Raw genomic sequence first — 25126 nt, forward strand, 5'->3', positions numbered from 1 at the left:
TGCTGGCCACCACGTGACTGACCTCAGACAGATGATTCCTCAACAGAGAGGAAAAAATGTAAAGAGGTCTCACTCCGCTTCTATTTCCGGGTACCACAAACTTCATGGCGAAGTGTGGCACACCAGAGTCTGCTTAGCGTAAATTTTTGGGTTGACTTGTGATGTTATAGGAAAACTATTTTTGAAATGTTCAACTGCAACATGGTTTATTTGGGGTCTTCAACAACAAACTGTCAGGCAATAATGCATTACATGTTGTCAACCTACTCTTTCAATTAGCCAAATATTGCATACACACCAGCACATTTTCTAATCAAAATCCCATTTTCTTTGGATTATAGTGACTATTTATGCACATTGGAAAACATTCGCCCGAAAGCTAGTTAAACTAAAAAAACAAAACAAAACAAAAAAAACTATTGAGTGGTTTATCTTCTCGAACATAGACGAGCTTTGCCTTGAAACGTGTGACGTGTCATCGGGGACAGTGAGGGAAGTTTGTCATCCTGAAGTGTCTCCAATTTGAAATAACGTTACATGTAAAATGTAAAATGTAAATCCAGATTGTTTTAGGAATAATGTCCCCGCCGCAGTGTGGCGGCAGGATAACATGCAGTGGAAAAGACACATTACCGGCCTTACGTTTAGCTTCGTGTTCGTTGTATCGTATTTCACAAATAAGGTGAGTGCTCACTGAATTTGACTTGAATAGTTTGAAGGTGAAGTTAGATGATGCTAGCTACCGTTAGTTACACTGTAATGTTAGACAACAAGTCAAACCCATATTATTTTGCAGTGCAGCTGAATTTGGGCTCAAACGGACTTATTTTCAAAGGAACTGTTTCAGCCCCATTGACTTTAGCATTGCTGCCAAATGCGAACTGACTTCCAAAATATTGGACGCCAAAACACTTGTGCAAGTTCTGTTTTTGGGATGGACTGAAAGGCATCCAAGTTAACTGACAATGCTATCCAGAGCGATGAGATAAAGTTTAAATTCCTGTATCGCCAACATGTACAAGCAACCAGCAGCAACGAGTGCACGGCTCCATCCCTCCCTCCCCGATACGTGCAGTTATCTGGCGTAACGGTGTATGAGAAACTCCATTAAAAAAATCTATCAGTGTAATGCTGACTTCCTTATCAGCTAAGAAGCATACCTCAGTGAACGCGATGTAAGACATTTTCTCAATCTTATCTAACATAGATATGATCCATTAAACAGCACTTCATTTTAACAAACACAACATATTTTGGCTGAAGAGGGCTGCGGGAAGAACCGGTTATAAAGTTGACATTTTACTAAAATACCTGCTGCGTGGCGAATTGCATGTATGCCGAATTGAAGAGAGGAGTCTGATAATTTGTATGTCTTAATTTATGTTCTGCCAGATACGTACTGTTGAAGATAAGCAAGGAAGCCAGAATTTTCAATTGAGTTTGGCGTACAGTGTTTCCACACAAGACAGAATGCCACGTATCGGGTCTAATGGTGGAGGAGCATCATCTAGATAGGACCGGTGTTAAGTTAATTGCCAAGGTGTGATATGGTTAGATAGACCGATATATTAGTTTGCCAATATATGGGGTCGATATTGTTCTTTTATTAAAAATCCCTGTTCCAGTAAGTGTTGTGGTGGGCTCTGATGCAGCTTGTTTGATTATATATTTATTGTATTATTAATAAATAGTACACTGGTTTTCAATGGGAACCCATTAACCTGAATTGATTCTAATGGGACATTTTGATCAGACTCCACCCATGTATGCATGAATGTGTATGATTATTTATGGGTTTCAATGGAGAGGTGATAGTGTCCATGTCCAATGGTCTAAACACTGAATACTTGTAATGGTCAAATTTAAAGATATTTGATATCAGCATAAAATATTGGCTTCAGTCCAAAAAATATCGTTATCCGCTTTCAAAAAAACCTATCAGTGGAACCCTGGGTGTGACAGCCACTATATCACTAGACCACAGTCAAATGGAACATTGGCAGCTACATCAGACTTAGCTGAACTATTCAACTCACATTAAAACACAAACAATACAGTAAGTATTATATAATAAGCTATTATTTATCAGTTTTTGGCACCCATTGCGGCAGTAAGGCTAACTCCCTGCCAATGAATGTTGATGGCTGAACAATAAAATAAAACCCCCTTGAACTGGCTGGATACCAGTACAATATAATTCTAAATATCTGAGATGGCTGCATGACACTGACAAATCACATTATATTTATTTTAAGCATGGCAATTGCAGTCTGAACAGTAGAGATACATGACACACCAGTTGAAGCCTAATACCTTAACCTACATGCATGTGTATGGACTGAATCTGACCAGTTGTTTTGACATGAGTTGTCAATCTGTTTTCTGTTTTGCAGTTTGTCTTGTCTGTGTTAAAATTCACCTATCCAACCTTATTTCAAGGGTGAGTAGCTGGATGGAAATATATGAAACTAAAGCCCTCATAGCATATTTTATCATTCAATTGTTATTACAGGGTGTCTGCAGGTCCTTAAAATGTCTTACACTATGTTTAAAGTTGCCTTTGAGTCTTCAATACAGTTTCACAAGTTATAGAAATGTTTCTTTTTCATGATGAACTATGTTTCTATTGAGTTTTTTTTTTTTTTTTTTAATCTTTCAGGCTTGTTTGAAAAAGTCTTAAAATTTAACTTACTGCAGTCACCCTGTCTTACTTTTTGTTTTTACTCATATTTTAAAATTATCTATTGTGTGCACGCTTTTTATGAGAAAGAAAACTAACACTAAAAACATGCATGTGTTCAGATGGCAGACGTTTATTGGAGCTTTCCTGCTTCTGCTCTCCGGAAAGCTGGGATGGGTGGAAATGAGCCGCATTACCAGGTAATCTCATAGATGCTAGAACAAAGTGCCTTAACTTGGTAAGAGTAGGATTCAATTTCAACCACTCTGCAAAGTCATTCAGTTCTCAGAGTCTGCCAATAAGGGGATTTACCCTGTCTTTTTTTTTTTTTTTAAATCTATTTCAATGTTATGTTACAGATCAGCAGCTCTCTCCTGGCTTCCAGGGTCACTCCTGTTTGTAGGAAACATATATGCTGGCTCCAGGGCTTTATCACGCATGGTATGTCACATAATCCCTCTCCCATGGCTTTGGTAGCCTGTAAATTACACACACTGTACTCTGAATAGTAGGGTAGGTTGGAGCCATGTACTGTATCTCTACATGTTGGACATACAGTATCTGCTTGTTTTATATTCTTTCTCTGATGAAAAGGGGAAGCTGTGGAGGATGCGGTGCCAGTTTCTGTACTGCCTCCATGTTGCGCTTTCATATTAGTGACAAAAATTCTCAAATCCAATCTACCTCCCCTTAAACCTTAATAATCAAATCAAATTCCTCTGTTTAGTTACAAAGTAGCCACTATACTGTTCAGGAATAGGCAGTGAAGATGTTGCTTGAAACGTCGCTCTGTTTTTCATCTCTGTTCCAGGACATTCCTTTTTTCTTCACTCTTCAAAATTCCTCCCATGTTGTCAGCTATGTAATCCTGAAGGTTGTCCATAGGGAGGTAAGTGCATGCAATGGCTGCTAGATTTGAATATGAAGCATTATGTGCAGTTCGCTCCCTCCCTGTGTGGAGGAAATATGTAGGAGCCTCATATTGTAGCTTACGCAAGTTGAAACTATCACTGTATTTCACTCTTTGACATGGTGCTTTGATTTCTCTCCTGTCATCAACAGAAGATACAATGGCTGAAATTATTAAGGTTGGTGCTTTTTTCCCTATTTTCTTCACCCGAGCAGGAATTTGTCCAGATAGTTTAACTGGGGGAGGTCCCGTTAGTCTTTATGACCCCATACATCATTAAGGGGAACATGTAAAAAATGGGAACACAATGGGAATTCTAATTGTTGTGACTAGTAATTTCCTTGTGGACCTGCTGTGTCTACATACTCAAACACAGACTAGAAATGTACACTGTGACAAATTACAAGACAGCATGTTTGAATGTGGATGTTTTCTTTCCTCCTGTAGTGTATCAGTCATGCTGGTCTCAGCCATAAACCTTCCCCTCTATGATCCTCAGGTACATAATCCCTTATCATCAAATAGTCAATTTTTTTTATCACTGGAGTTGGAATTTTTGTCATTTGCCCCTCCAGATCTAGTCTGTTTAACATGTTTTCATACTTTGCAGTTTGACTTGACCAGCTACATGTGGGCTCTTGGCCATCTAGCCTGCATTGGTGAGTCTGAGTGTCATATGCTACAGTTTTACACAATCTGCGCCTTTTCCTAATCTGTCCCTTTCATCATTTCTGCTCTCTCATGATAGAGAAAAGCAGTACAGTTCTACAGTACAGTAGAACAGATGAGAAGTGATATATTTTGATAGAAAAAGTAAGAATGTGAATTCATTTTCAGGTGCATACAGAGCGTTCCAAGTTCAGTACAAATCTGGTCATCTGAGGTGAGTCTTAGCACAGCGATGGGCAAATTTGATGGTCAAAAAATAAACAAATTAAAACGGCAATATAATTACTGCAAGGGCTGGAAAGTGTGTCTATGAATGCATGCTACTATATATGTAAATGATATATTTTATGTTGTAATTGGTACTTTTCATAGGGACAATAAGCATAAATTTGATATGAAAAATCTGTTGCACAATGTTTTCTGTATTACAGTGTGTCTATCGCATATGTTAACATAGCAAGGATAACATATACTGTACATTATATTTGCCTATTATGGAGTAACATTTTAGAAAAATAAAATGCTCAGGATACTTGTGGTCACATGTTTACACAACACTTTTTGACTATGTTCACAATTAAAAATATAAAGCTACATCAAATGAAAAATAATAAAAATGCATAATGTAAACTTTGTTGTAGATATATCACACACATCTTGGGGAAAAAATGTAAGATTTGAAGTTTTAAGTTTGAGTAACAAAAGTGTTTCCTCTCTTCCTGATCTGATGAGTGAGGTTTTGCAGCTTACAGTTTCTGTGTACCACATATTCTGCTGATGAAACCATTAGAAGACAAACCTTTGCCATGTTTTTCATACTTGTGTTCACATATGCACAAACAATTGCTGAGTCATTGGACTGAGTCCACTTGAGAGGCGGAAACAGACCAAGTGTGAACACACCCTTAATGACAGTTGATTCTGCTTTCTCTGTAGTGACCTTGAGCAGCAGTGCATTAACTACTTGTTCAGGTGAGGATAAATGCTCATAAATGGTTCCAAATAATCTGGCTCTGATGCAGAATCTATGTATGAACACAGCTTTCATTCTTCCTGTGCGCCAAGATTTCCCGCCAGAGACCATTCCAGACACCTGAAATAAAAGAGGGATTGTGCAATCTATGAATTTTATCAACCTCTATCAGCCACCAGCAGGAATTGCGACATCGATAAAACTTATCTCCTTGTACACAAATATGGGGGAGTGTCTTGTATTTGTTCCAAAACACAGTACGGACTGGAAAGGAGTCACTGATACTGATCAAAACTCCTGTCAACTCCCTCTAGATAAATTATGGTCATTTCTGTGTTATGGGCCAACAACAATATTAGTTATTGTCACTTTTAATCGGGGCACATAGGGTGAATTGACGGGGTCTCATTAGTGATGATGGGACGATCTTTTCTGATTTAGACTGATCAGACAGGTGTATTTTTTACATAAAAGTATGGCCTAGTGCAGCTTTAAGTATTATCTATGACTAATACCATTCCTGCCTTTAATCATCAGTGTGCTGCTGCTGGCCATTGCTGCTCACCCTACTGGTAAGAGTTTTCTTGTACATGTGTTGCCTATTATTTAGAAGTTAAACATGGTCTGCTGTGTGGCAATTTGTGGCAATTAAGTATTGGTTATGAGATCTACATTTGTACCTTGCTGACAACCTTTGTTCCTCTATAGGTGACCTGCTGGGTGCCTTAGAGTTCCCCTTCCTTCTGTCCTACACATTTCACTGTGGTTGCTGTGCCAGGTAAAACCTCATAATCCTTTGAGATGTTGTAGTGCTCGTACACAGCACACTATTATTTACTACAGGGTGCTCTAATCTCAGTATCTACACTACCAGTCAAAAGTTTGGACACGCCACATTTTTCTTTATTTTTACTATTTTCCCACATTTTAGAATAACAGTAAAGACATCAAAACTATGAAATGACCCAAAAATTTTTCGATTTTAAATTCTTTAAAGTAGCCACCATTTGCTTTGATGGAAAGGCAAAGGCTTTGGAAAGAAATTCATGCATAGGCATCAACTTCACTATTTGTTTTTGTCTAAGAAACTAATTTCAAGCATTTAAGCATAATCCTTTAGATCAAAATGGCTTTAAGAGAATGAAAAACATAGTACATTCATTCAGGTGGGTCCAAACTTTAGACTGATAGTGTATGTGAAAGAGCAGAATACTGTAAAGCTAACGAGCGGATTGCCGTGTTCAAAGTGGGCTTAACATGTGACACTTCGAATATAAATACTCTATTACTAAATACTATATTATCATAACAGTACCCTCCAGGATTCTGTAGTCAGAGTAAGAGTTCAGCCAAAGAATCTAAGCACCTTCTTGGCAAAGGGGAACAGCTACAGTAGAACTGTGCAGAACAGAAATGGAAAATGCCTTGGGTGCCAGTGGGTGTTTTGAAGCAGAGCCCAGAGTTTGAACTGTGGCAATGCAACCAGTTCAGAGATGCCAGGGAGTTGCATAGGAACATGAACATTAGCAACATGTGGAGGCTTGCATGTGCCATCTTCACATGGAGATGAACATGATGTGCTAGTAAAATGTTTCTAAGAATTAGTTCGGTAGCAGCAAGAGCTGAAACTATTTTAAATTTAGGCATTTAGCTGCCGCTTTTAGCTAGAGTGACTTAAATAAGGGGTAGAAATCAGACCATGGAGGGTGAAAAAAAAGTTCAATATCCATATATAGATCAATATCTACATCAATATATAGTTCAATATCTAAATATAGAAGATCAGTCATTTGGTCTACAAAGGGCCTCTGTTACCCCTGACCCTTCAAAAACGTAATTTGATAGACATTTTTTGTTATCAATTATTTTATCAGAGCAGGTGTCACTTTTTTCAAATGGGTGATATTTTAATTTGGAACAAAACTCCCCCTTTAGTGTTTTGTGGTCTGTTTTTGAACAGCTCACTACTCTCTAATAGATCATTTTTTTTATTATTATTATTTTTGTAAATCAGGTATACGTTATGAGCAGTGTACATTCATTGAATTGTTGACATAATTTAGTAATTTTCCACAAACAAATTGATGTCCAACCAGACAAAAAAAACAAAAACAAACTAGAATTGCACTCAGAGCGCAGACCTCCGCCAAGGTTCGTGCTATTATTGCTTGTTCGTGAGTCGGAGCCGGATCCGCTCCAAAATTTAATGGGTTCTTCCTTGGCCCATGCTACACCCTTCCACCAAGTTTCATGAAAATGGGGCCAGTAGTTTCTCTGTAATCCTGCTAACAGACAAACAAACAAACGGCATCGAAAACATTACCTCCTTGGCGGAGGTAATTTAAGCGCACATATACGAAAAGCTATATTGGGAAGGTAGGAGTAAGCATCTACAACCCACCCCCACCCACATACATACCACTTCCATCCACAAACACTCATAGCACATACATCTCCACACATATATCACTCCCCATCCCTCCCCTGGGCAAACCATAATATATAAAGCTAAATTGATTAAAGCTTCTGATTAGAGCTGAATAATTAACCGAGAAGGAAAAATAAATAAATAAGACGCAGTATATTAGTTGCTTAAGAGGGATGCAGCCAAACTGGATTCCCGAACACAATGTTCCAGAGCTCCAGGCGATCCCCGGTCCACGGAACAAGTGCAGTATTTGTGCAAACTTTTCATCAAACTCAACTTTCTAATAGATAATTGTGTGTCTTATTTCAGTGCCTTACTGGGTTTTTTGCTGCTGTTGGCGACAGTCAAACTAAAGAGTGGACTGTCTCTCGAGCACTGTGGCGTCTGGATTTTTCTGTCTAAGGTAAATTCATTTTTTTTACGTTCATTACATATTTATTTACAGCTTTAAATTGAATAGTCTTATTATCACCCTAATGGTGACACAGCCACTATTAATCAAAGGAATTTGAAATTGCTTTAAGAACACCTGCTACTTGAAAGGAATTGTAACCTCATTATTTTGCCACGCTTTCCTCGCAGGTCACTGCCATTTCTCTGTCCCCATTTATTTTCCACATGGATGTTAATGCTCCGTCTCTTATCTGGTGAGTACCACACCCACCTGCAAGAGCAAATGGTTTTCCATTGTTTTTGATGTCAGTTTTTGTCACATTTTATCCAGTGAGTTTGTCCTCTTTATTCTCTCCCTGGCTACCTCTCATGATCAGAAACAGATATTTGCTAATAATAGTGAAGTGTGGTTACTGTGAACTACAGGGTGTCTGCAAAATAAATTACCTAAATTCAAGGCTGTAAGTGTGTCTTAAATGTCTTAAAAGTTACAGTTAAAGGTCTTATTTTTTTCACCAATGACAGGTTTCTTTGTGCTGTATGTCCACTCTTAGATTAATACAGAACAGGGTTAGTAGTACAATATGCATATCTGCAATTCAACTTAATGTCACCTAACAATGAATTTCCTATTAAATTGATGGTAAATTCAATTCCAGGTAGCATTAAAGAGGTGTTGAAATGTCTTAACTGTTGCTTTCTGAAACCTGCAGATACCCTGGAAGTACAGTGATCATTATTGACATATTGATGATTTCTATAGTGTTGATTATTCTGATGTGTTACAGTGTGTTGTTCAGCCATGTGGGAGAGGCCCTGCTGGTGTATTCAGAGAGAGAATCTCAACTGTGATGAACAGACGGCAGCTCACCAAATGAGGCCACAACTTGCACTTCATGACTTTTATACACTCTTGAAAATACAATTTATTTTTTCATTCATTATTTTTGTAAAGTATCTCAGCTCATCTGTGCTTTGATAATCAAAATAAAACGATTTATATGAACTTCTGTCAACTCTGGTATTTGGGGTCTAGAGGTTGTCATTGAGGTTAATGCAAAACTACAAGTTGTCACTGTGGTTAATGCAAACTGTGACAAGTTGACTGGGTGCCTTTGATTTAGTCAGTGGCCTGTGTGTGGGCGGAAAACATGACGAATCTGGTTATCACCAACTGACATGGAATGACTGGACCAACTGTCCTGATTAACATGCACCGAGGTCATCTTTCTGTGAACTGTTACCTTGAATTGGTGGAGGGGATCCCCTTCTGTTGTCCTTTAATACCCAAATCATGCACATACCAGTTGAAATTCCATTTCACTGCCAAAGACAAAGTTGGCGCACGTTATAATTAATCTATACAAAGTAAATGGCACAGAGCAGCACAGAGTAAAAGGTGCTCTTCCACCTGTAAAGACAAGGACTCACCTCTGATTTAACTAGAGCCAAAACTTTGACATGTCAGTACTTATTTATTTATCCAAATATATTCACAACAATCAAATCTGCAAAAACACAAATTAAATAAAAAAAAGACTCTAGGATGCTCTAAAGTGTAAAAAAAGAAAAGAAAAAAAAAAGCCATTTCACTCAACATTGCCAACATTCTTCATATGGTCACTGTAACCAAACAACTTGGAGAATCAACACCTTCCTTTCAGTGTGTCATGCCTATTCTTTGTATGGGCTTTCTGTAAATGAGCCAATTAAAGCAGATCTTCCACAGAGGCAACCATTTTTCTTTTTAGGTCTCCTGCTCATTACGCTTCGGGGAGAACAAAGCGTTGAAAGGCTGTCTTCTCCGCAAGCGAGCCTGTGGATTCGTCTCTTCTTTGATGTAACCTGGGAGGAAAACATATCTCAGTGCTCAAGATAATACCTCTGTATTCATTTAGCAGTATCTAAAACTAAAGTAAGCGCAGTCCAAATGTCTTACAAGTAATGATTTAAAAACAACATAATTTAGACCCAAACAGCGATAGATATGGGACAAAACTAGAATAATCCCCCCAGATTTAAAAATGCTACAAAGTAAACTGATATCTAAAGAAAAGGAAAACCCTCTTTAAGTGTGGATTTCAACTGAGAAAACACAGTGAAAGGCGATCATGTTACCTCTTTCAATGCAGGTCTGAGTCGACGGGAATCCCACTTCCCAAAAGTTCTCAGGAGTGCACGGAGGAACGTAAAGGAAACGATGCCTCGAACACGCGGACAACTTTTTTTGCCTTTCCTCCTCTGGAAGATGGGCGTAATACTGTGGGAAGTGAACACCTTTTAAATATGCTAAATATGTAGATGTGTCAATTTGTCAAGAAATTCAGAGTGATTCAACTCTATTTGACAACAAACAAAAAACTCACAACTTCACACTCCTTGCATGTGCTGCCCTTCAGTTTTCTTCTCTCCTCTTTCTTGCGAACTACCGCAATATGTGCAAATGTTGGGTTTCTGATCCAGAGAGAGAGAGAGAGAGAGAGAGAAGCGTTATGTTGTGGAAAGCCTACAATGTGTCTGATTAGAAGAAAAAAAATCCTGACATTGGAGGTCCAACTGATTGTCCAAATACATCTGGGGCAGAAAGGGCGAGTCATTAAATCAGTTTTTTTTTGGTGATACTTCATTAATCCCCGAAGAAGAAATCCTCTTTTCTAATCTTGAGCAACATACTAATAAGCTTGTTAGATAATTAGATACCAAGCCATGGCATTCTTGTTAAAAAAACAACTTGATAATAAAAGAGTTTCCCACCTTGTTTTGTGTTCTTTACTCTGAGCTGAAGTGTTGTGTTCTTATTTGGGAGAGAAAAATAGAAAGAAGAATTGAAATGCAATGTACAACACAGAAATAATACGGTGTGAGAAATAGTTCCTCTTAAACCAAAGGCATACCATCTTCCTCCTCTTCATCTTCATCATCATCATCATCGTTGTCATGACAGCGCTGGGTCTGGCCTGAATGGAAGCTGTTGTAAGACTTGTACTCCCCGTCGGCTGTAGTGTCAAACATTTGATCCAAACTGTCGTTCGCCTTCTCGCCGAGTCCTTGAAAAGCAGACGGATAAAAGTTTGTCATATTTTGGTATCTTCATCTCAGAAAGTTTAAAGCTTCGTGCACAAATGCTAAAATTACGCTGACGATTCCCATAAGCTGTAGTGAACATTCACCAGACACGCTGCCTCCTCTGTCTTGGCCACTTTCTCCCCGACGTTGGAGTAAGCTGTGACTGACGAAAGTGCAGTCAGTGTCCGCCGGTTCCATGTGACTGTGTTGCTCTTCCTTTGGTTAAAGCAGAGATAAACAGTCCAGTGTCAGGGACTAGGATCAGTGCAGGCAGCAAGATCACCATTTATCCAAACGTCAGATTTCTGAACCAGTTGGCCAATAATGTTCGGAAGTAAAAACGAAAAAAAAGTGACTGGTCTCAAGTAGCAGCCTGTCTCATATAGTTGGCTGCAAGATTTCCACATTTACATTTAAATAAGAACTGTATCAGATAAATTCACAGACAAAAAATGATGTTTGCAGTGATAAAACTAGTGAAACAGGAGACATTACGCAGATATATATGGAATATATGTCATGGTATGCGTTAGGGCTGGGTGATATGGACAAAATCAAATATCACGATATTTTTGACCAAATACCTCGATATCGATATTGCGACAATATTGTAGGGATGACTATTGGTGCTTTCACAAAATATTTACACAATGAGATTTTTGATAAATAATCATCAGTAATGTGGATATAATGACTAAGTGGGTAAAGGCAAATAATAGAACAGCTAGAACAGTCTGGTAAGTTCAGAAAATGACATCACTTTACTGTAATGCAGCCTTTAAAACCAGGAAAAGACAACACTTATGCCATATCACGATATTACGATATCCAAAATCTAAGACGATATCTAGTCTCATATCACGATATCAATATAATATCGATATATTGCCCAGCCCTAGTATGCGTCAATCATTTAGGCATCTTTGTTTGATATGTATGTTGATATTTGACTGTACCTCCTCATCGGCCCAGGAGTGAGTATCATACATGGACAGAGCTAGTGCAGGGTCAATACTCCACATGATCTCCACTCTGTGCTTCCCTTCAGCTGGGAAAGTAAAGTTAACATGCATTCACAAACAAAAATAAAGAAATAAAGCCAGTGCTTTTTTGTGTCCATGCTTTACATTTTGAATCGGCTTTTGTCCGGTACTTTAATGTTAATTCAATCATCGCAACACTTAAGTCCTTCTAATCTCCGTTGTTGAAGCCATCTTTGAAAGCAACAGGCTTGTAAACTCACCATCAGCTGGCGGAGGGGGGTCAGGGGAAGCGTTCAGATCCTGCAGGGGATTTCTTTTCTTTCCAACTCTGTGATTCTCCAGGTCCATGTTTGCCTCTTCTTTATTCTTCCCGTTTGTCCTCTTGATAGTGGGGCTTACACAGGAGCCATTTGACTTTTGGCTGGAAGCTCCGTGTTGTGCTGACCGGACCTATTAGATGTTCAAGGAATAGCGTAAAGGCAGGTATAATATCTTATTCCTTGACAAAATGACATTTAAATTGGCCTTTCGGACACAAATCTAACCTTGTAGTCAGGCGGCTCCTTCTTGGAGTTTTGACTGCTTAAAGGGATGGAGGGACGTTTGATCAGCTCGGACAGTATCTGTTGGCCCTCCTTCTGTTTCTCCACTCCTCCTTGTTTGTCCTCCTCTTGTACCTCCGGGCCACTGTCCTCCTTCTTCCGTTTCGCCATGTGAAGGCAGCCATCGTCTGAAACCCGTTTGATGCGGGGGAGAAGAGACGGGGACCATTCCGTGGTCGAGTCTGGATGGTGGATCAAAGTGGGCGAAGAGGAGGACTGGGATGTAAAGGAGGAGGACTGCTGAAGCCTGTAAGTATAGGGCCGCAAATATGGATGTGTTACTGGAATAATAATAATTTCAGATAATTGTAGATTTGGTATGAAATGTTTTATTTCTAGTATAGTCATTGCTTTAATATTTCTCTCAAGAAGCGATATACAATTGATAAAAACGACAACTCAGTGTAGATCAGATGAGCATCCTTTGATTTTTGTATAAATGGAACAAGTTTTAATTCAAACACTGGGTAATTTGCCCTTCTGTCAATATTGTGAATGAACAATATAACTATTTGGATGTGGCACGTTCTGTTCAATGTTCAACTATGATGTGACTTTAGAGTCCCTAATACGTTTTCCACATATGGAGAGATTGGCAACAACCAAGGTACGATTTTAATGAAATGTCATGATAGTCATGAGTGCAGATGGATTGTTGTCATCCTACCTTAAACGAACCTTACACTTCTTGGGAGATTTTGAGCTGCTTTGCAGGCCTGGAGCCGTCTCTGTATTCTGAGGATGGAAAAAAACATCCAGGATAAAAAAAAACCCAAGTAAGTTTGAATGCCTGTTTTCAACAAATTAAAGATAACAGACATTTTTGCGATTTTCCTCCAAATTGCTCTTTTTATGAAGCAGATGTCAATTTAATATTGTTCACTGTCAAATCATAATGCATTATGTTAATCCATGAGTCACAGGAAATTTACTTTAGTTTTTATTATCAATAACTAAATAACAGTAAATCCTTTACTGTTTAGCTTTGCAGCCATATTGGACCAGGTCTGAGCAGATTGTGAAATGCTGCTGGCTCAGCAATAGAACAGCCAGGTTTCAAGTCGAGACATTGGAGATTTACATTATGCCTTAGGCAACATACTAATCTCTCCAAAAGACAGACATAAGGGTGCAGAGATTTTTAACGTCTGATCTGCTTCTTGTAGAAACCAACTGCATTTGTTGGTACAGTTGACTTATGTTTGAGATCTGATCTTTTTTTTTTAAACCATGGACAGAATTCAGAAACGGACCCAGTTATCTCTTCATGACTTGATGTGAAAGTAACTATAGCTCACCAGCCTGTTAGGGAGTTCAAGGGCACAGGTTTCTGCTACCATCTCTTCCAGATTCTGATGCACATCTTCTGAAATGAGACAGAAGGACAAGTGTTCAACCAACTTCCACACGATACTTTTACACATTACCAACCCGGCCGGTCTGTGATGCTTTATACCAAAGGAAACCAAAGACACGAGAGAGGAAAAGATCTAACTTTGGCGAGCACAGCTTTCTCTGGACAGAGCGCTGCTTTAAAATAAAAACGGCTGCTTGAAATTAATACACAATAATGTAAAATGATAGGAGTACTGTGAAGCCATACTTGAGGTCTGGGATGTGTCCATCTCGCACGTGTTGGGTACGAGTACATCTGCTCTCCCATGGTTCTTCACAGTCTCAAGAGGCTCCTTATTCAGCTCTACCAAAGGACAACACAATTCACTGGTCAGCACCTTCATACAGCTGCCTTAGCAAGGTCAGAGATGGGCATAAAGAAGCCTGGTGGTTGTTTGCACTTTACACAAGACTGACCGTCGAAGAGCGAGCTGTGAGACTGCGGCAGAGGCGTCTCGGCGTAGCGAACGTGCTTGGCTTTGTTGTTGTTTTTGCGTCTCTTCAGCTTGTTCGCCATGGGCAGCGAGCTCGACAGGATGGGTGAGTCTGGGATGACGCCCTCCTCCTGTTCCGGGGAGGAGATCCGCTGCCGGTCCGAGCTGCTAGAAACAACGCCAGCGACACTTAGTTTGGAAATAACACCTCGCTGTAATTCTACCGCAGCTCGACAGATTTTCTAAACAGCACTTCGAACAGCTCAACAGCACGATGAAAAACAGACTACATGACATGTATGACTATAACTGTCACACCATGCCACAGGATCACAAGCTGAGGACTGGAACTCACCGAGACGTCTTCACTTTCTCCAGCTCAGCATTTAGCTTTCTGTTTTCATCCTCAAGGCTGTTTTTTTCATTCTCTGCAGAGAAAAAAAAACATTAAAAGGACAAAGGAATTTCCTGCATTCCCTTCCTCTAGATCTTCAGTCTAGATCGTCCATTATCTTAGTTTTTCAAAGTAAATATTTTGAAACAAATGCTGTCTAAATATTAGGAGTTACTCCCAGTATAGAAGACCTATGGAGGGCCTAATTAACAATCTACTCAAATAGGATTACAGCATGTGACTATTAAGTCTTTGTTCTCCTTTTTTTCTCTTTGTATTGCATGAAACGCCACATTAAACTGCATGCCCAATTCTGGCAGATTACTGTTGCTTATCGGCAAACATACATACATCATAAAAACATAATCTTTTCCAACATCTCCTGATTTTTAAGAATCCAAAGGTAAGTTAGATAAGAAAGTCCACTTTTAAAAGTGGGTCACATGTTATTTTAAAAGTGCTTTGAGCATCTAGACTATGTGGAGAAGCGCAACATAAATGTGTTATTTCCTTGTTGTGGATCTGCAGTTAGTCAGTGTTACATGTGAATATGGAATAAGAATAATGAGTGAACTCACTAAGCTTCGCGATGAGGCGCAGATTCTGATTCTGGTTATTCTTCATATTCTCCTCCAGGACGGCACACCGATCACACACACCCGCCCGAAGCCTGGAAACACAGTCAAGAGGTTTTCTTTACTTAAGGAAATTTGTCTTGAAGAGTCTGTTGCACAAGCTCTATAAAAAGTGGTAGCTGCTCCCCTTGTTGTCAGGAACGTCATTTAGCTTTAACATTCATATCTGCCTGGTTGCTCGCTAATTGTTTGTTCTTTGCAATCTTCTTAGTTCCTCAAACATTCATGGACCAAACCTGGGGAAAGAGCCACAGTGAAGCTGGGATACCACTCTACCTGCAGGGCCACTTCAGCACCAGGGACAGCTCCCTAGCCTTGAGCTGGGTGAGCGGGCTGACCCTAACCCTAACCCTTTTTGTTATTGTTAATTTTGACAGAGGATATAAACATGGAGCAACAGGTGCTTTAATAGCTCCTTAAAGACAAATGAGAAAAGAAATAACGGGACAGGCAGGCAGACATGTTGCCTGTCTTGAAGGACGTTACCTTTCCTCCAGGAGACTGATGGTGTCCTGCAGGGTTTTGTGTTGCTCCTTCAGCTGCTGATTGCGGCTGTAAAACTCCTCTAGTCTCTGTGCATCTCTGTAGAACACAAACAACGCTTCAGGTCAGGCAATGGGACGAGTAAATTTCACAATTGAACAAAAGAACAGAGTCAGAGAAAGTTGTATTATGATCATCATTAGGAGTGTCACAATATACTCACAAACAACGCTCCTTTTTCAGCTTGGTCACTTTTGCCTCCAATTCTGAAAACAGCAAAAAGTGTAATGTTTTTTTAGTCTGAAATACAACACACAAAAACACTAACGTTTGTTATTATAGTTTTTATTCTGAACCACATCTGCCCAATTACAAGGAGTAAAGGAAAAATAAGACAGGCCACATCTGATGTTAAATTGCAATCACACCTAGATGGTAGGAAGGAAGTTAGGAAATAAGAAACGGAAGAAAGTTAGGAAGGAAGGGAGGAAGGAAGGAAGGACAAACTAAGAAAGAGAGAGTGCATCAGCATAAAATAAACACAGATTCTATCCATATTCTGGTGAGAACCTGATGATTTTGCAATAGTGGCACAAACATATGACACCTTCTCATGATGAAATTGAAAAGTCTGATTTTCATTATCTAACATCAAACTTAGAATGTTGTTAACGTTCATAAATAAAGACACAGGTTTGGTAGTTTGATGTAATATTTGACATTCCCAATCCCAATAGACAAGTGAATGTATGAAGGACACTGAAAAAAAACAACATAGAAAACACACATGGTTTTTTCATCTACAGGATTCGCATTGTGACAGCTCACAGTGAGCTCAAATACGGTTACAGCTGCTTTTGACACACAACCATGGACTGTAAATAGGCACACAACAAATCCTTGATCAGTTTCTGCAAAGGAAATGTGGTGCCAGCCAACAAGTCAGGGACAATAAATTCTCTTCCCCAGAGAATTGATCAAATTCCCTGACTTTCCCTGTCTGGAAATACACCTCTCAAAATTCCATGACATCCCAGAAATTCCATGACCAGTGGGAAGAAAGTTGATTTCAGGCCAGCATGCTGTACATCATTAGTAGGTACCTTGAAGTGCGTTTTGGTAGCATTCTCTGAGTTGACGCCATAAATCTTCAAAGAGGTCCGTTGGTTTGGAGGCTCCGCTGGATGCAGGAGTGCTGCAGCTTGGTCCAGGACTGCTCATCCTCCACTCACTGCCACAACTCAGCTCACACACCTCCAACTACCTGCTAAAACTGTGCGTGAACAGAAAAAAACTGTTCATCAAGTATGAATCTATTTCTGATTCACTGCATGAGCATAATAGACTTTCAGTTCTAAAACACAAACTATACCCGAGTTCAGAACTCAGTGTTGTCAGTTCAACTTTATCTGTCTAATGTATCTTAACCAATATTCTGACTTATATCCTTCCTACCTTGTTTCCCTACACATGACGTTTTTGCAGAGTTGTGACCTGCTGTTACCTGGTTTAACACTGCTAGGCTGTGTGAAAAGTGTGACTTTACAAGTTACCTCTGAAATGTGAGTTACCTTTCCCTTTCTGCTATGGAAAAAAAGACTGCAGCACTGTATGGTATGGAAGAAATACTGAATAACTGAATTTTCACTGCTTTTAAAAGGGGTTTGTCGTGACGTCCTCGCGACTCTCGAGCGGCTCGCGACTACTCCACTATACACACAACATAGCTAACGTTAGCTGGATGAAAACCTGCACTTTCTTAAAATTAGGCGTGTCAACTCACTGTTTACCTGGTTGTCCCTTTTGAGCGTTGTTAGCATTAACTGTTCCTCTATACGTCGCTTGCTAGGTACCAAAATAAACAAGAACTTACAGCAACAAGTCCCGAAACCGAGCAGAGGACGATAGAGCATGAAAACATGAAACACAACAAAATCCAAATCCGCGCGCCGAATAGCATGCTGGGAATTTTGCTGCGGGCCGCATTCGCGATATCCTCGTAAACTTGTAAACTTCCGCATATCACATCTTCTATTTGTTAACCTCCTTGTTTGTTGCATTCAGGGTACATGGGAAAGATAGCAGATACAATACTTCTTCAACACAATAACATGCACATGTGGCATTTTGACGGTGCCTGTGCTTTGTGTTTCTCTCACTCTGAAGTCATAATTAGGATGCATTTACACAGGAACAGAAAAAATGATTATTAACCCTTTGTAAGACTGATCTGATGTTTTCAAGGCTGCTTGAAAAGTGAAAGGTCAGACTCCATGAGATTTTGCTCAGTTTAGACAGCCATTAGAAGATCTGTAACACAAAGTGTTAAATGTCAGATGTTTCTCATCTCATTACCTGGCACAGACTATGATAACCCTTCCCTTTACTGGTAAATCCATAGGTATATGTATGATGATGATCTTGGTATTTGCATGTTTAATACGATTCACCCTCCAAAAAACTAACAGCAACTTAATACTTAATCTGACTGCTGATGTGCACATTCATAAAATAGGTTAAGGCAAGATTTAATGACACAAGAAATACCGTTGATTATTCTCATAATTGTTTTTATTTTTGGTCTTTCTTTAGAATACAAAACAAGAACCAAAGGACACAAAAAATAACATTTACAAAACAGATTGTTTAACTGAGGTGACTGAGGCAACAGAGAGAGCAAGTTTGAGACAGTGATATTGTCGGGTCTGGCTGGAACCTCGAGGTAAAACAGCGAGCGATGTAGAAGGTCTGGTATCTTACAAATTGTTTTTTGACTACAGAATTAGTGCCTTTTCTTCAGTAGTGCTAGTCACAAATCGAGTAAAAAAAAAAAAAAGTCAAACATTAGCAGTGATTTTATAATGTAGTGCTTCAGACTTTCCTAAAAAAGTAAGGAGAACATATTGATTGTTATGGCATATGTAGGTCTAAAATTGTAGGCATATGTCCCACTGTATGGCACAACACCATTTTTAATGGTTTTCGATTTTGAACCTCTTTCTCTCTCACACACACACACACTCACGCAAAATTGTTCCTGCTCATTCACTCCTTGAATGGGTGCAAAATATTTTAAACAACCTCCTCCTGCCAAGAATACTTCTGGCTAAAATAAGCAAACAGGTTTTTATCATCTATATGACCCAAAAATGTTTCATGCAAGAAAAGGAGGCCGTTGGAAAAGGCCATGCTCTCTTCCTATCGAGTTTGACATGGCAGAAAAAGAAAAAAAACTTGAACGATTAAGTGTTGGAATGGCCGTCAGTCAGAGGCACAAACTCAAAGTCCCATCTTTTTCCTAAAAATACAAAAAAAATTGTAAGACAAAATGCATACACTGCATCACTCGGAGAAAGAATAAAAACCTAGCGTCACTTATCAAAACACAAAGCAGTGAAAACAGCACAGTTTGCTCTGCACTGGATTGCGCAAGTTAACTTTTCTCGTCTTTTCTTCTTTCACATTTAAGACATGGTCATCGGTGAGTCAGCATTGCAGATTATTACTCTTTTTTTTTCTTTAGTTCCTTTGGATTTATGCCTTTTGTTGATTTTGCATCTGTCACAGCAGGTAGATTGAGCTAGCATTATTTCATATATCTATATATACACATGCATTCAACATCATATGGATCCCCGAAATAAAAATAATAATAAAAAAAAAACAAATCCAAACTCCCTTTTCACCACTTAATAAGAGTTTAAGCTATAAAAATCTGCAAGACAGTCCACAAAAAAATAAAAAATAAACACAAGAGTTTGCATGGAGATTTTGCCATTGGATGCGAGATATGCAGCAGGTTATAGAGTGCTGGGGGGGGTGGGGGGCTTGGGAATGGGCCTATTCTTCACCCCCGTTCCAAATGGGCCTCTTTCTACGTGGTTGGGATTCAGATTCACATTATGCTGGAAGAAGAGCAACTGGTTGCAGACACTGGCAGTGCAGGTCTTCACCAAGAGTAAAAAACACTGGACTGGAGTGTGAATGCATATCTACCATCTTCTGACCTGGGGAGAGAAGAGAAGGTGGATTGCATATGAAAGCGATTGAGCCATCCCTCCTGTAACACAGATATTATTAGTGGTATAGAACATAGCTTAAATAATCTGTAAGGTTAAGCCGCCATTTATTCCTGGCAGGTAAGTTATTTTGGTCTACCAATCCTTCGCAGGTGAGCCAAAATATTAATTATGGACACCAATTGACACCAGTATGAAATTGATATGTCCCACCCTGGTATCACTAGAATGCCATACTCACGCTGCCCTCTGTTCACCACTGTGGGGGCACGTAGCTGTAGGTGGGCGTGCCGGGGGGCCGATACGTGGGCATCGTGACCTGGTGGGGGGCGACGGCCGCTGGCGAATGAGTTGTCAACAAAGTTCCTGGGAAGCAGAGTGAACAAATATAACACGATGAATGATAACTTCTTCATTTTCATATTTGCTAACAGAGATCTGGGGCCCGGATTCACTGTAAATACACAGTAAAATGGAAACCGCGGCTCACCGGCTGACATGGCCATGGTGGTCCCGGCTACCATCCCCATCGCCACGCTGTTCGGGCGGGGAGCCGGGATGGGCGGGGCGTACATGGCCGCCGGCATCCCATTGGGCTGGACCACTGTCGTGTGATGGATGACGTGAGGCGGCGCCGCGTACAGTGGCTGTGTGTAGTAAGTGCCTTGTTGTTGTGAAGGTAAGAGCGCCTGGAACACAGAGGAGCAGAACATATACACAAATGTGAGTGAATACGGGAATATGAAGAAAACTAATATGTGAATTAACAGCTTATATATACACATGACGTGCAAAATGTGCATCATAATCACATTAACAGGTCTACAGAAGGATTACTAGCTGCTCACCTTATCTAAACCCAGGTACTGTAGCGTATCGTACGCCACAAATGATCGAGCGGCTTGGTGTGTGAACATACTGACCTGTGCGTAGGGGTTCTGTTGGGGGTAGGTGCTCCTGACAGGGTAGACGGCAGCGGGGTAGGGGCTGGGTGAGGAGGAGTAGGGCGGGACAGCCCCCGTGGTGGGAGAACAGGACATTTTGAAAGGAGTGCCTGGAGCGTAGCCTGGGGCGGGGGGGGAGACATTTCAGGTTAGTGCTGCACATATCAAATGTAGCATAAATCAGACTGATATTAGCCTTTTATTACAAATCAGATAGCAGCCAGTCAGTGTCGTCCACCTCTGACAGGATGGATATGATGCAGGTTGATTACATCTTTACTGTATAATTGATCAATACTACACTGGGAAGCCCTTAAAGGAAGGCAACACCACAAAACAACATACATCTAATTTAGTGTCTGTTCTTCCGGTTGGAAATAACCAGAAGAACAGACACAAATAATATGAAAAAAACATGTCTTGAATTGTATGTATTCATGATTACGACTGGGGTGTGAAAAATCACTCAACTGTAACGAACAGGTTTTAGAGAAATAGCTTCAGCTTGATTCACAGTATGTTGGAACAACAGTTGATGACATGCTAAGTTGAAATAGCATTAGCTATAGCATTAGCTGGCTAGCTTGCTAAACACCAACTTTAGTCAGTCTGTACCGCTACAGCGCTACATAATGAATACTAGCAGACTTTCAGAAAAGCTAGCTTGTTTTTCTGTCCATTTTTTAAAATGTTTTTGGAAGATTAAGAGACAATCAACAATAGACGAGAGAGCATTTTGCTTTCAATTTGAAATAACTGACAGCACTTAACACTAGATAGCATTGTCTAAAGAAAAGATAGCATAAGTTTAAAGGAACAAATAAGGGTCTCTTCCATGTTTTTGGCGAGTGGTGATAATTCTGTGGAGTCATTTCTTTCTTATGATAGTTTGGTGATCCTTTGTATTGCCTCTTTTGTTGTAAATATCATTATTCAAGCCACAGCTGGGACTCTCCTTACCGGTGGGGAAGGCTGGGTTTGCCCCAGTGTAGACGTTGGGAGTGTATGCCTGGGCAGCTGCTGCATAGCCAACAGGGAATCCGGCTTCCAGGACAAAAAAAAACAAAAACAAAACACAACATGAAATAACTTTTGCTACAAATCTCCTTGTAATTAGGATATTTTCTTACACCATTACACACTGACACACATGTAAAAATTACCTGGGTAGCCAATACCCTTAGTATTGGCATAGGGGACCCCTGTTGATGCAGGGCTGTACACAGGATTCATTATGGCGGCTTACTCACAGAGGCTGCAATGAAAAGAGCATAGGAACTTTGAATTCAAATAGCAGCCAGGCTGAGAATGATGTTATCGTTTAACAATTTTAGGACTTTTTAAATGTGTTGTAAAGAGCATCAGGGTAAATCCAAAGCAGATTCCTCCACCCATAAAGGCAGACTGACAGACAAACCCGTCCACCCAAGCCTCTAAAACTAAAAACTAGATTGGCGTTTACCAGGGTAAAACAAGGTATTGTAAAGGAGAATTTCCCCAGTACTATAATGTAAAACCAAGAGCCATATGTAGCAGGTCAGAAGTCAAAACAATGCAACTTGATTTTCCTCCCTTTTTCACACACAGAATGTTGTTACTGTAGCCCTCTCTAGTGGAGAAGAATGGACTATATCTTCATCATTCCTGTCCAGTGAGAAGTCTATATGTTTCAGGCCAAATAATGCATCAGATCACTACTTGTTATAGACCAATATTTAGAGTTCAGAAATTAGAATGGTTAGTGTTCTCCCCATAAGAGAGAACAGAACATATTGGAGCCCTAATGTAAAAACTCCACGACTTTCCATAACAAAGTCAGAGCAATTTTCATGATCTAAAAATTGTATTTCTTCCTTGTTTTGTTTGTAGTCTTCCACTACAATTGGACTTGCTGTGGAGGAAATGGTGATACAATATATAAGAACAGCTGAAAACTACAATCTGTCTCACATGTATAAAACAAGTTGCAAAATAGCCTACATTCTTATATATTCCTGTAAACCATTTGTAAAATTCTCTGATATTCCCTGGCTTCCCCAGAGAATTTAGAAATTCCTCTTATTTTCCCTGTCTGGAATACACCTTTCCAAACTCCATGACCTGTGGGAACCCTGAGCTACTCCACATGATGCTCATTAGTTGAAAAAAAAAAAAAACGAGCCGGGTGTTCAGAATCAAACAATGTCTGCCTGTAGGCTGGCCTCTAGCGATGTTCAAAAACCATGACATCATTTCACAACTCTCCTCATGTCTCTTCAACCCGTCCCCGGCTCAGTTCACACTTCAATAACAACATGAAACAAAATGAACGATTCGCACACTCCTCACGATTCCATAAGAGGTGTAAAACAACTGCAGTCGTGTCACGGGTAGCTGGCAAAATATTAACCCCGACACATTCCGCTCTCTTTATGGAAAACATCATGCCACAGTCCATTCTAAAATCTGGCAATTTAATGCTGCCTTGCTTATAGGCAAAATTACACACCTGGTACATGACTCTACGAGCTTTTACAAATCTTTAGGATCTTGTCTTCAATTCGGCATACATTCAATACACAAAGCAAGGTTTATTTCAATAAAATTTCATTTTAATATTGATTCGTTTGGTGTTCCCAGAATCTTCTTCCACCAAAACAAGTGTGAAGCAATTCTAAAAGTTGTAATTTCATTGAAATAGCTGTTGTTTGGTGGATTTATTGTGAGCCGAAGTTACCAGTGGTCTCTAATTACTACTACAACATCTTAATTTATGTTCTCCGAGGTGTACGCCGTTTATCGATAACCAAGGCCATATTGTATTGAAAGATTTTTTCATGGCCTTTGGCGTACAGGTTCACTCGATACAAGAGAAAACGGGAACGTAGCGGGGCTCTGTAACTATTTGCTAGCTTACCTTGCAAACGTGTTTAACGTTAGCTGGTCCAGCTGCTGTTATAACGTTAGCTGTTCATATTTCCTATTTAAGCTAGGTTCCGATGTATAAATCGAGCTGCTATACATCCGACTGACTGCTTACAACCACTTGACTGGGTCCAGGTACAAGACAGATGGGGGCAGCTTGTCAACAGGCCGCACAACACAGTGAAACAGGCAGCCAGTAGCTCTGCTCTGCAGCAACGTCTGTCCCACACCAAAAATAACACACACATCTCTTAATGTAACTAATAATCCAAAGTAACTTACTGTTAACTCTTTTGACCGTGTGTCAGTCTCCTCCTTCTCTCCCTTGATGTAAAATGAAATTAAGCTAGCTGGTGTTTTGCTTCCAGTGGATGCTTTACTGAACTCTTTTGAGCAACCCGCGTCACTTCCGTGTATTATATCACGTGGTCGGCAAATCCAAAATATTACAGATCATTTTTTATTCATGAATGCAAATTTCCCGAATCTCAACGTAACGGCAATACATAAGGGCGCTAACCCCCCCCCCCCCCCCCAACAGAAAACAACTGCCAAACACCAAATAGATGACGACAGATGTTTATATTTCATTATTGAATGAATGTGTTGATAGGTTTTTATAGACATTAATTTCATAGACATTAATTGCCAAACACAAAGCAGATGACGACAGATGTTTGTTTCATTATTGAGTGAATGTGTTCATAGGTTTTTAATAGACATTAATTTGACAAGCCTTGAGAACTAATAACGAAGACAATAATGCACTTTATTTTCAATATCACTTTGACAGCTATGTTTACACCCCTAGAAACCATTTTCTTCACTTTTTTAATATTACTTTCTTTTTAGTATTATTTTCTTTTTATCATTACTTGTTTGTTATTACTTTCTTTTTAGTATTACTTTCTTTTTAGCATTACTTTTTTGTTATTACTTTCTTTTTTGTTTTTTAAGTATTGCATATATCTATGAAGTTATTTCCATCCAATATTATGCATTTCACCTTTAATTTAAAAAAAAAAAAATCTGTATTAGCCTAAACCTTTACCTATATTCTGCCTACCTATATTCAAACGGGTCCAAGTCCCGTAGAAAACAGCCAGCAGCGCTAGAATACCATATACAAACTGACTTCAGATCTGTTGTAAAAGCCCGTTTATTATTATCAACTCTACCGTCCTTGCAGGCAATAAAATATATTAGACCTAGAC

General features: G+C 39.6%; 3 protein-coding genes across 3 annotated transcripts; 1 reads left to right on the forward strand and 2 right to left on the reverse strand.

Annotated features, from left to right (window-relative positions):
- Positions 1 to 484: 484 nt before the first annotated feature.
- On the forward strand, positions 485 to 9059 carry LOC139660177 (UDP-N-acetylglucosamine transporter TMEM241 homolog). The gene is made up of 15 exons (XM_071538252.1): positions 485 to 682; positions 2394 to 2440; positions 2803 to 2880; positions 3040 to 3121; positions 3492 to 3569; positions 3743 to 3768; positions 4038 to 4089; positions 4201 to 4249; positions 4428 to 4473; positions 5196 to 5231; positions 5770 to 5804; positions 5941 to 6010; positions 7970 to 8063; positions 8243 to 8307; positions 8842 to 9059. The coding sequence occupies exons 1-15, from the start codon at positions 611 to 613 to the stop codon at positions 8903 to 8905; spliced, it is 894 nt and encodes a 297-aa protein (XP_071394353.1). The 5' UTR covers positions 485 to 610; the 3' UTR covers positions 8906 to 9059.
- Positions 9060 to 9608: 549 nt separating this feature from the next.
- rbbp8 (retinoblastoma binding protein 8) lies at positions 9609 to 17273 on the reverse strand. Its single transcript, XM_071538263.1, has 13 exons — positions 17149 to 17273; positions 16269 to 16311; positions 16049 to 16144; positions 15506 to 15597; positions 14889 to 14961; positions 14517 to 14698; positions 14308 to 14403; positions 14003 to 14070; positions 13379 to 13439; positions 12648 to 12973; positions 12363 to 12552; positions 10948 to 11100; positions 9609 to 9898 (listed from the first exon to the last, which is right to left on the reverse strand). The coding sequence occupies exons 1-13, from the start codon at positions 17264 to 17266 to the stop codon at positions 9801 to 9803; spliced, it is 1596 nt and encodes a 531-aa protein (XP_071394364.1). The 5' UTR covers positions 17267 to 17273; the 3' UTR covers positions 9609 to 9800.
- A 1334-nt stretch (positions 17274 to 18607) lies between these two features.
- Positions 18608 to 24317, reverse strand: fam168b (family with sequence similarity 168 member B). Its single transcript, XM_071538204.1, has 7 exons — positions 24195 to 24317; positions 22172 to 22263; positions 21969 to 22052; positions 20988 to 21130; positions 20555 to 20753; positions 20306 to 20430; positions 18608 to 20052 (listed from the first exon to the last, which is right to left on the reverse strand). Exons 2-6 carry the CDS (start codon positions 22239 to 22241, stop codon positions 20318 to 20320), a joined length of 609 nt encoding a protein of 202 aa, XP_071394305.1. The 5' UTR covers positions 22242 to 22263; positions 24195 to 24317; the 3' UTR covers positions 18608 to 20052; positions 20306 to 20317.
- Between the last annotated feature and the right edge of the window lie 809 nt (positions 24318 to 25126).

This window comes from Centroberyx affinis, unplaced genomic scaffold, assembly GCF_046629955.1.
Source record: "Centroberyx affinis isolate AG114_WGS23_722 - 3 ecotype Tasmania unplaced genomic scaffold, CSIRO-AGI_Caff_v1 ptg000194l_1, whole genome shotgun sequence".
Classification (NCBI taxonomy): Eukaryota; Metazoa; Chordata; class Actinopteri; order Beryciformes; family Berycidae; genus Centroberyx; species Centroberyx affinis.

What these genes read in the sequence shown, in the direction of transcription:
- LOC139660177 (XM_071538252.1), top strand. Translation starts at nt 611, where the DNA reads ATGCAGTGGAAAAGACACATTACCGGCCTTACGTTTAGCTTCGTGTTC. An exon ending in TATCGTATTTCACAAATAAG is followed by an intron (nt 683 to 2,393) that starts GTGAGTGCTCAC and finishes TCTGTTTTGCAG; the next exon opens with TTTGTCTTGTCTGTGTTAAA. An exon ending in TGGCCATCTAGCCTGCATTG is followed by an intron (nt 4,250 to 4,427) that starts GTGAGTCTGAGT and finishes ATTCATTTTCAG; the next exon opens with GTGCATACAGAGCGTTCCAA.
- rbbp8 (XM_071538263.1), bottom strand. Translation starts at nt 17,266, where the DNA reads ATGAGCAGTCCTGGACCAAGCTGCAGCACTCCTGCATCCAGCGGAGCC. An exon ending in CTGAAAAAGGAGCGTTGTTT is followed by an intron (nt 16,145 to 16,268) that starts GTGAGTATATTG and finishes TGTGTTCTACAG; the next exon opens with AGATGCACAGAGACTAGAGG. An exon ending in TCACAGCTCGCTCTTCGACG is followed by an intron (nt 14,404 to 14,516) that starts GTCAGTCTTGTG and finishes GTCCTTTGGTAG; the next exon opens with AGCTGAATAAGGAGCCTCTT.
- fam168b (XM_071538204.1), bottom strand. Translation starts at nt 22,241, where the DNA reads ATGAATCCTGTGTACAGCCCTGCATCAACAGGGGTCCCCTATGCCAAT. An exon ending in AAACCCAGCCTTCCCCACCG is followed by an intron (nt 21,131 to 21,968) that starts GTAAGGAGAGTC and finishes CCCCCGCCCCAG; the next exon opens with GCTACGCTCCAGGCACTCCT. An exon ending in CACCATGGCCATGTCAGCCG is followed by an intron (nt 20,431 to 20,554) that starts GTGAGCCGCGGT and finishes TCTGCTTCCCAG; the next exon opens with GAACTTTGTTGACAACTCAT.